Source organism: Buteo buteo, chromosome 24 (assembly GCF_964188355.1).
Source record: "Buteo buteo chromosome 24, bButBut1.hap1.1, whole genome shotgun sequence".
NCBI lineage: Eukaryota > Metazoa > Chordata > Aves > Accipitriformes > Accipitridae > Buteo > Buteo buteo.
The window spans coordinates 21,042,177-21,052,626 of NC_134194.1; the positions used below are offsets into that span (position 1 = coordinate 21,042,177).

Consider the following 10,450-nt stretch of genomic DNA (forward strand, 5'->3'; position numbering starts at 1 on the left):
GTGAGGGGGAAGGGAGTGAGTGGCTGCGTGGTGCTTAGTTGCTGGCTGGGGTTAAACCACAACATGCGCAAACACTTCGTTATTGTTGGAGGACTACCATTACCTTTCAGGACAGGGAAACCAGAATCACAGCATGGATGGCACAGGCCTTGGCACCAGGCATGAAATCAACCATTTCCCAGCCAAAGCCACACTGAAACACCTATTTTCCTGGTTCAAAGTCAGCCTCTCACCCTCCTTGCTCTGCATTCACAGCCTGTAGTTGAACCATGGATAACATCTAACTCTTGGCCGTATGTTGGCCACAGGTAAAAGCACATTTCATTCAGCAACAGTTCAGGGAAACAGAAGTATATTAAAGTCTTTGTGTTGTGTATCGAATGTGCATGGCCAGGTTTTCATAGCAGAGAGCCTAGGGGGTTGGCTTCTGTGAGAAGATGCCAGAAGCTTCCCTCATGTATGACAGAGCCAGTTCCAGCTGGCTCCAAGATGGACTCACCACTGGCCAAATTCAGCCAATCAGCAACAGTGGTAGCACCTCTATGATAGCCTATTTAAGAAGAGGTAAAACCTGCTGCACAACAGCAGCTGGGAGAGAGGAGTGAGAGTATGTGAGAGAAACAATGATGCAGACACCAAGGTCAGTGAAGAAGGAGGTGCTCCAGGTGCCGGACCAGAGATTCCCCTGCAGCCTGTGACAAAGACCATGGTGATGCAGGTTGTCCCCCTGCAGCACATGGAGGTCCATGGTGGAGCAGATATCCACCCTGCAGCCCATGGAGAACCCCATGCCAGAGCAGGTTGATGCGCCCCTTAAGAGGCTGTGAGCCTGTGGAGAGCCCTTGCTGGAGCAGGCCCTTGGAAGGTCATGATGCTCTGTGTGGAGGATCGCATGCTGGAGCAGGTCTTCTGGCAGCGCAGGACCTGTGACCCTTGCAGGTAATCTACACTGGAGCAGTCCATTCATGGAGGACTGCACCCCATGGAAAGGACCCATGCTGGAGCAGTTTATGAAGATCTGCAGCTTGTGGGAAGGACTTGATTGGTGAAGTTTGTAAAAGACTGTCTCCCATGGATGGGACCCCACGCTGGAGCAGGGGAAGAACGTGAAGACAAAGGAGTGGCAGAGACAAACCATGGTGAACTGGCCACAACCCCCATTCCCCGTCCCCCTGCACCTCTCAGGGGAAGGAGGTAGAGAAATTGGCAGTGAAGTAGAGCCTGGGAAGAAGGGAGGAGTGCGGGGAAGGTGTTTTAAGTTTGTTCTTGTTTCTCATTATCCTACTCTGACTTTAACTGGCAATACATAAAATTAATTTCCCTGAGTCAAGACAGGTTTACCTGTGACAGTAACTGCTGAATGGTCTCTCCCTGTCCTTATCTCGACCCATGAGCCTTTTGTCATATTTTCTCTCTACAGTCCAACTTCAGACCTGGACAAAGAAACAAAGCAGGAATGGGAAACCTACACAAGTGAAGGAATCACAGCTTAACATTTCAGATTACATCAACTGTAGTAGGTACACAGAAAAGGTAACTAGTTGCTAACAAGTCCACAGGAAGCTCACACAGGAGCTCAAACCCAAAAACATAGCCACAGTTTGTCATTGTAATTTCTTTGGATGATGGCACGAGCCTTGGCACCAGGCATGAAATCAAACCATTGATCAGCCAAAGCCACACTGATCCACCAGCTTTCCTGGCTGGGAGCCAGCCTGCCACCCTCCTTGCTCTGCATTCACAGCCTTTAGTGGCACCACAGACAATATCCACTGTTTTGGCCATATGGCGACCACAGGCAAAAGAGCATTTCATTCAGTGTCATTGTAGGGAAACAGAAGCGTGCCAACGTCTTTGTCTTGGCAGCTGAACACCTTCAAGGTAGGGATGGAAACTGCTTCCTCAGCGCAACAACTACAGGAGGTCTTTTCACGTTTTGTGGGTTTCCAGTTTGTGGACTGCAGTAGAGATGGTTCTCCTTTCTTACCTTACAGACAAGTGTGCCTGGGTGAGCACACGCCCGTCTATGAAATGCTTCCTCTTTACAGCCATAAACATCGAAGTTTTGTACGGGAACTGCCCCTACACTCAGACAACTGGAACAGATGTGACCTTCCGCATGTGATCAGACACCCTGAGGTTGAGCTGTAGCTCATGACAACAAGCAAGGCAAGACTTAGGAATGTACAGCAGTCAATGGATTGGTGGAATAACATTTCTTGGGCCAAACTTACTGAGCAGAAGCAATGCATATTGCTTAGTACTCCATCAGGCACACCACTGTGTTAACTATGTCAAGCAAGGAAATGACCATCTGTTCTCCTATAGCCTGACACACAGAGCTCCCCTGTCTTCTCTCCAGCCCTACACAACTTGCAGGTTTGTTTCTGACCTTCACATAATAGGCAAAAACATATCAGGAGAGGATAATGCACTATGCTCATACCAAGAAGGGAGGTACATTTGTCTCCTCACCACCATTGCGAGAAGGAACAGGATTCTAAAGCACAGGAATGATAAACGGACACACTAAAAGAGGAGTGGTCATCCAGCAGAGAATGGGTCATCAAGCTAATGGCTTATGGGGAATCTCCTCCCCTCTTTTATCACACGCACTGTTCCACAGAGATGCTCCCGCCTCCTACTAAGGTCGTGCCTACATCTGTTCCCCCTGACAATAACAGAACACAAAGATACCCTCACATCTCCCGCCTTTCACACCCACTGCAGCATGAGCAAGAGGCACTAACACACGACACATTGCTAAATGAAGCGATGTTGATAATTCCAAATAAACCTACATACATATGAGACCAGGTAAAGAAAAACATAAATTAGACAAGCAAGGCAAGGAAGCATTAGAAGACAAAGTGTTCTCAGACAAACTCACCGGGAAGTCTTCTTGGTCTTCACTGCGGGTACTGAAATTCATCCCCGAGAGCACCTGGCAGTCAGTCATATCTCAAGCTGCAAGTGTGGCCCTTAAGTCTAACTCTGGACTAGATAGTAGGGCCTTCATTATGAGAAATAGTCAACAGCTCTCAGCAATTCTATTCTACTGTGTGGCCTGCTCATCTCCCACAGATACAAAGCCGTCAGGCTAAACATCTTCTCATCGGCCTCTTTCTCAAGCTAAGTCTGCTGAGAAATTACAACAGATTCTCTTTTAGCTTCTGCTTCGTTTTCCTCACACTGAAAATTCTGTCTTACTTGGCTGAAGTGACTATTTGCTGCAAAACAACACTCACAGTTTCAAATGCAAAAGAAATATCCAGATGTGGGGAAAAGGAACCACGACCTTCCAGGAAACAGAGGCCTGAAAGGAAGTGTAATTACAACTATGAAGAAACTAAGCATCGCAACGTTACAGGAGATACAGATGGATAAAGGAGGTTTCACACAGGAATTATAAGCCGTTTTACCCATGCTTCATCGTTCTGCAGGCATAGGAATTGCACTAATACAATACTGCTGGAGGACGGTCATTGTCTTTCAGGACAGGGAAACCAGGATCATGGCATGAATGGCACAGGCCTTGGCACCAGGCATGAAATCAAACCATTCCTCAGCCAAAGCCACACTGATCCAGCTGTTTTCCTGGCTGAGAGCCAGCCTCCCACCCTCCTTGCTCTGCATTCACAGTCTTTAGCAGCACAACAGTCAATATCCACTGTTTTGGCCATATGGCGACCACAGGCAAAAGAGCATTTCTTTCAGTGACATTGTAGGGAAACAGAAGTGTGACAACGTCTTTGTCTTGGCAGCTGAACACCTTCAAGGTAGGGATGGAAACTGCTTCCTCAGCCCAACAATTATAGGATGTCTTTTCATGTTATGAAGGTTCCCAGCCACAAGGAGGACCAGCTTTAGACCTGGACAACAAGCAAGGCAAGAATGGGAAACCTACACAAGTGAAGGAATCATAGCTTAACATTTCTGGTTGCGTCAACTGTAGTAGGTGCACAAGAAGGGTATCTAGTTGGGGAAAAGTCCACAGGAGGCTCACACCAAAGAGCAAGCCACAGTTCCTCAAAGTAATTCCTTTGCACAATAAAGAAGGGGAAATGCATGGAACCACAACTGTGGGGCTCATCTAACAACTAGGACAAAGTGAACTTTTACACCATCTTTCCATCTTTTACACATTTCAAATTATACCACAGCAAACTTTTTCACCTGGCCTCTATTGGGACAGACAGAATTTTTCACTATGCTCAAATATTACGCAACAGGAAAGCTACCCCTGCAGATAGACACCATTGTAGGAAAAGTTGCACATGCAACTTCTCCTTACTGAGAACACAGATGACAACACAGACGCATGCAAAGAGATTTTTCTGCTTATCGCACTGATGTCAGATGTAGAAAATCCTGTTTTAGATTAGAAAATCCTGTTCTAAATCAAGTTAGTTAATAATTTTCAACTTCAAACAATTTTAATAATGCCTAGAGAAGTAGCCAAGGTCATTCTGACCCTTTCTGTTCTTTCCTGATTGATGAGACGTCCCTCTTGGCAGAAAAACTAACCATTCACCAGGCACAGAGTGACTTAGCGGTCAAAGTGAGGAGGGAATACCTCCCCAAATGACCACCAAAGACCACCTGAGATCCCAGTACATGCGGAGACAGCCTTTGATGTGTCGTGGATATGCAATGCTCTGCATATGCATTAGATAGTCCAAATATGTACGAGGTAGGAGTACTTTAATAAATTATATGCAATAGTTGCTGAATAAAAGAGACACACTGGATGAATCTGGTGTGCTTGGATTGTGGAAAATCCATCGAGCACCCAGGCCTGAACAAAAAGAAATATGTCTCCTGAGTGTGTGAGATTGGTGTATCACACAGCAGGTAACAAATCCTCTTTTAGGACAACAACACTACTTTGAGGAAATGTAAAATATTCTCAATGGCATAAGCAACATGCAGCTCTGATAAAGACCCAGTTGTCAAAGTATCAGCTCAAAGACACCATCATCCTACTTCAGCACATTGGGCAATTGGGAATGTACATGACTCTCAAATCTGAACAGAAAGTGTACGTCTGTACTCAGTAACTGCCATTCCCGGGAAACATCATGCAACAGGAGACCACACTGATGAACCCACAACTTGGACAGATGGAGTCTAAGTAAGGCAATATCCAAAACATAAGACGCCTTCAGGCTCAGTTTCAGAACACCAACAATAAACCCTGGGAATCAACAAAACACATGCCATGTCTCCACCAGGACCTCCTCACACAGAGCACCCTCTCAAAATTCTCCCCAACACCTTCACAGGTTGCATGGTTGTCCTTGACCTTCATCATTTGCAGATAGACTCCACCCAAAGAAGTGCTGCACAGACAACTTCTCCTTACCAGGGAGAATATTTGACTTCTCAGCATGTGCATGTGACAAGCAAGAGCATTTCTTCCAGTAGTATTTTAAGGGAACACTTCTATGAAAGTCTCCCTCTCTTCACAACTGAATACATGAAAGGCACGTAGGGGATAGTCAGCCAAATGTAACACATGTGGTCTTCCACACATTCTCAGACACAAAGGACCACCTCCACATCATTACAACGAGCAAGTCAGGATGTTAAACACACACAGAAGGGAAGGGATGACAACATACTCTTCTAGATTATGGCATAACTCAGGTGTTTAGTAGGTTACAAAACCAGGGCTGGCTCCTCCCAAAGCTCCCTTTAGGGCACTTGCCATAAGTATAGAATTAAGCTGTTAGTTAGAAACATCTCCACAACGTGCAAGCACACAGGAGGAACCTCCCAGGGCTCCCTATGCAGCTGGAACAACATGTCTGACTTGGGCCAAACTTACTTGGGAAGCCAAAACTCTCATTACATGATACTACAGATGGGCACCGAACAGGGAAAGGAGCAAACCAGACCTTTTGTGTCCTTCCACAGCCCCGCACAAACACCTCCAAGACTCTCGTCTCCAAGCCGTCACAACTTGCCTGGTGTTCGTTGACCCTCATAGCTTGCAAGCACTTGTCATCAAAGGGCCAGAACCCAGACCATTTGTCCTCAACATGCACCACTACCACGCCACGGACCTCACCGAGATTTCGCTACATCTCCATACAGAGAAGGAAGATACATTGCCTGCTCACTAGCCTTCTGGAGAGAAACCTCGGGGCTCTAAAATTAAAAGAGGAGCTGTCCTGCGGGAGAGGCTGGGTCAGTGAACAGCATGTAACACATCAGCGACGTGACAAAAGCAGCAAGCCCCGCTGAGAGGAAGCTCCAGCAGGCAACAGCAGCCTCCCGCTTCTCCTGCCTCCCGCAGCAACGGTCACGCTGAGCCGCCCTCCCACCATCACCTCCCGGGAGCACGAGGCGGCAGCGCCCCGCGCGTGGCTGAGCGAAGCTTTGCCTTCCCGCTACCTCCACCTCCCGAGGCAGGAGGCAGAAGACGGGGGGGAAAGGGTGGAGAAGCAGCGGAGGGAAGCGCCGCGCCGCGCCGCGGAGAAGGGCTGGTGGGAGGAACTCACCGGGGGAGCGGCGGGGTCCGCGCGGCGGGCGCCGGCAGGGTCCTCCCCGAGCAGCGGCGCGGGCTCGTCGGGCGGCGGCCGGGCCGGGAGCGTGTCGCAGCAGCTGCCGGCCGACAAGCGGAGCTGGCTCTTGCGCGAGTCGGCGGTGAGCGACACCTCGTGCGAGTAGGAGTGCAGGAAGGCGCGGACGCCGTCGATGCCCACGAAGTGCGAGGCCGGGACGCCGCGCAAGGCGCCGCTGCCCGCCGCCAGCAGCTGCGAGCGGCGCCAGCGCCGCAGGCGCAGCGCCAGCAGCAGCAGCAGGAAGGCGAGGAAGAGGCAGGACACGGCCGCCACGGCCACCACCAGCCACCGCGTCAGGCTGCCGGCCGGCTCGCCCGGCGCCGCCGCCGCCGCGCTGCCCAGCTCCGACAGCAGCTCGGCCACGCTCTCGGCCAGCACCACCGTCAGCGTGGCCGTGGCCGACAGCGCCGGCCGCCCGTGGTCCTTCACCACCACCACCAGGCTCTGCCGCGCCGCGTCGCGGGCCAGCGGGAAGCGCGCCGTCCGCACCTCGCCGCTGTGCAGCCCCACGCGGAACAGCCCCGGCTCCGTCGCCTTGGCCAGCTCGTACGACAGCCACGCGTTCTGCCCCGCGTCCGCGTCCACCGCCACCACCTTGGCCACCAGCGCCCCGGGCTCCGCCGAGCGCGGCGCCAGCTCCACGCCCGCCCAGCCCGCGCCCGGCGCCGGCGCCGGCGGCGGGTACAGCACCTGCGGCGCGTTGTCGTTCTCGTCCACGATCACGAGCCGCACCGACACGTTGCTGCTCAGCGCCGGCGCGCCGCCGTCCTCCGCCCGCACCCACAGCCCCACCTCGCGCACCTCCTCGTAGTCGAAGGAGCGCAGCGCGTACAGCGCGCCCGTCTCCGCCTGCACCGACACGTAGGACGACAGCGGCGCGCCCCGCACCCGCCCCTCCGACAGCCGGTACCGCACGCGCGCGTTCTGCCCCCAGTCCGCGTCCGCCGCCCGCACCGTCAGCACCAGCGCGCCCGCCGCGTTGTTCTCGGGCAGCCGGGCGCTGTAGCGCGCCTCCGCGAACACCGGCGCGTTGTCGTTCACGTCCAGCACCCGCAGCGCCAGCACCGCGCTGCTCCACAGCGCCGGCGACCCGCCGTCCGCCGCCCGCACCGTCACGTTGTACTCCGCCACCTCCTCCCGGTCCAGGTCCCTCGCCGTCACCACGCTGTAGTAGCTGCCCTGCGAGCTCCGCAGCCGGAACGGGACGCCCCCGTCCAGCGAGCACCGCACCTCGCCGTTCGCCCCCGAGTCCCGGTCCTGCACGTGCAGCAGGGCCACCACCGTCCCCGGCGGCGCGTCCTCCGAGATCGCGCTCAGCGCCGACCGCACCGAAATCTGGGGCGCGTTGTCGTTGACGTCTGTCACCGTGATCGCGACTTTGGCCGTATCGAAAAGCTCTCCTCCGTCATGTGCCTGCACCTCCAGTTCATGTGACGAGATTTCCTCAAAGTCCAAATCCTCCTTAAGGGATAGTTGTCCTGTCTCAGAGTCCAAATAAAAAAGTTCCGAAGACCGGTCCGAAATTTTATGGAAACTGTATTTCACGCGCCCGTAGGTGCCCTCGTCGGCGTCGGTGGCCGTGACGGTGACGAGGGTGGAGCCCACGGGCACGTCCTCCGGCACACGCAGCGTGTACTCCGCCTGGCTGAACACGGGCGCGTTGTCGTTCGCGTCCAGCACCGCCACGCGGATCCGCGCCGTGCCCGTCCGCGCCGGCTCTCCGCCGTCGCTCGCCCTCAGCACCAGCTCGTGAAACGCCGCCTCCTCCCGGTCCAGCGCCTTCGCCAGCACCAGCTCGGGACGCTGCTCCCCGCCGGGACCCGCCTGCACGGCCAGCGAGAAGTGCTCGTCGCCGCTCAGCTCGTAGCTCTGCAGCGAATTCCCTCCCGAGTCCGGGTCGTGGGCCTCGGCGAGGGGAAACCGTGACCCCAGGGCTGTCGTCTCGCTCATTCTCAGTTCTTTTTGCGACTCTCGGAAACTGGGCGCGTTGTCGTTAATGTCTATGATTTCCACTTCGATTTCGTAAAACTTCATTTCCCCCTCCACTATCACCTCACAGCGCAGAACGCATTTCTCCACCAGCCGGCACAGCTGCTCTCTGTCTATCCGCTCCGCCGTCACCAAATGTCCCGTCTTCCCATGCAGAGCGAAATACTGCGTGGTCCCCTCGGAGACAATGCGAACGCCGCGTTCGCGGAGCGCCGGCAGCTCCAGCCCCAGGTCCTTGGCCACGTCGCCCACGAACGAGCCCTTCGGCATCTCCTCGGGAACCGAGTAGCGCAGCTGCCCCCACGCCGCCTCCCACGCCGCCACCAGGACGCACCACAGCAGGGCTCGCTCCCGCCGGACCCAGCGCCTCCCCGCCGCGCACATCTCCGCCGCGGCCCCGCACCGCCGCCGCAAGCTCCTAGCAGACGCTTCCCGCTCGGGCTCCGCTTCCCTCTCAGGCTCCGGCCCCGGCTCGCCGCTCCCGGCCGCTGCCGCCGGCCCCTCCGCCTCGCTGCAGCACGGCTCCGCACCGCGGGGACGCTCGCAGACCGCCCGGCCGCCGAGCCAGCCAGCGAGCGAGCGAGCCAGCCGGGCCGCAGCGGGCGGGGCTGCCGGCAGCGCTCCGGCCTTCCTCTCGCTCCTCCTCGGTCAACAGCGGCGCCCGCAGCCTCCTCCCGGCACTGCAGGCACCCAGCGCTGCCGAGCGCTGCCCGCCCTGCCTTGCCCGCGGGCAGCGGCCGGGGACGGCACCGTCGCCACGGGGACAGCGGGGCCCGTCCAGCGGTCATCTCCTGCGCTGCCTTTTCGCCAGCCCATCTCTCCTTCCACCCGCGAGGCGATCACGACCAGGAGGAAGGCAGAGGCCTCCCGCCCCCGCCGTGCTGTTCCGACCGCACGGGAAAAATCCCTTGCTAACGCCGAGACATGCCAAGTAAAATAACGCCTCTTCGTCTCACATGCACGTGATTACGAGCCTCATCCCATTAGTCCGAAGGCACAATCTCCAACACAAATTTGTGTAGCGCTCATGCCTGAATGATTGGTACAGGGAGAGCAAGAGGAAACAGGCTCTGAAACACAACCCGGGATATTCAGACACACACCGCGCCCCCCGCCGTGAACCAGAGTAAGCAACCCAAGCGGCAGGAACTTTGCTTCAAAGACCTCCGTTCCTAAGGAACAGGCTCGGAATTAACTACCCCACGACCATTGACTGAGAGTAGACATTTAGAGGTTAAAGCGTGGCTGAAGCAGGCACATGTATCCACTTGGAAAGAAAGAGGACTTTTAAGCTCGCAAGGAACCCCAATGCAATATGGAGAAGAAATAGCGAAACTTTTCCAGGCAGTTCTTATACCCAAGGTAGTTCCAGTAACACATTGTGAAGCCCATCACAGTGGGAACAGTGAAATGATAAAGGGAAATCGAAAAGCGGATCAAGTAGCAAAAGAAGCAGCTCTAAAACATTAAACATTTGAAGGAGCCTTAATTCCAGCACCTCGTTTGGAACCATCACCTCCGCAATATACTGAGAGAGAAGATCAATTGCCAGAACAATTAGATTGTCCTAAGAATGATCAGGGATGGTGGGTGACACCTTTAAAGCAACTGCTACTTTCTGAAAAGATGATGGAAAGTCTACTTAAAGGATTGCATCGAGAAACACATTCAAGAGCAAATGCATTGGTATTGACTGCCAAAAAGAGAGCTTGTAGGACCAAAAATGGGAAATCTGACAGACATAATAGTTAAGAGACGTGCTATTTGCTGTGCTAATCACCCCCAAAATTACCAAGAGGTTTAAAGGAAAAGTTGTGAAACAGGGAACAACTCCTGGGGAATACTGGCAAAGAGATATTATGGAACTAGCACGGTGTAATTCATACAGAGAT

General features: G+C 54.2%; 1 protein-coding gene across 1 annotated transcript; it reads right to left on the minus strand.

The window, feature by feature from the left end:
• Window positions 1-6,168: 6,168 nt before the first annotated feature.
• Window positions 6,169-8,942, minus strand: LOC142044175 (protocadherin gamma-A10-like). The gene has a single exon (XM_075056333.1). The coding sequence runs from the start codon at window positions 8,940-8,942 to the stop codon at window positions 6,396-6,398; it is 2,547 nt and encodes an 848-aa protein (XP_074912434.1). The 3' UTR covers window positions 6,169-6,395.
• Between the last annotated feature and the right edge of the window lie 1,508 nt (window positions 8,943-10,450).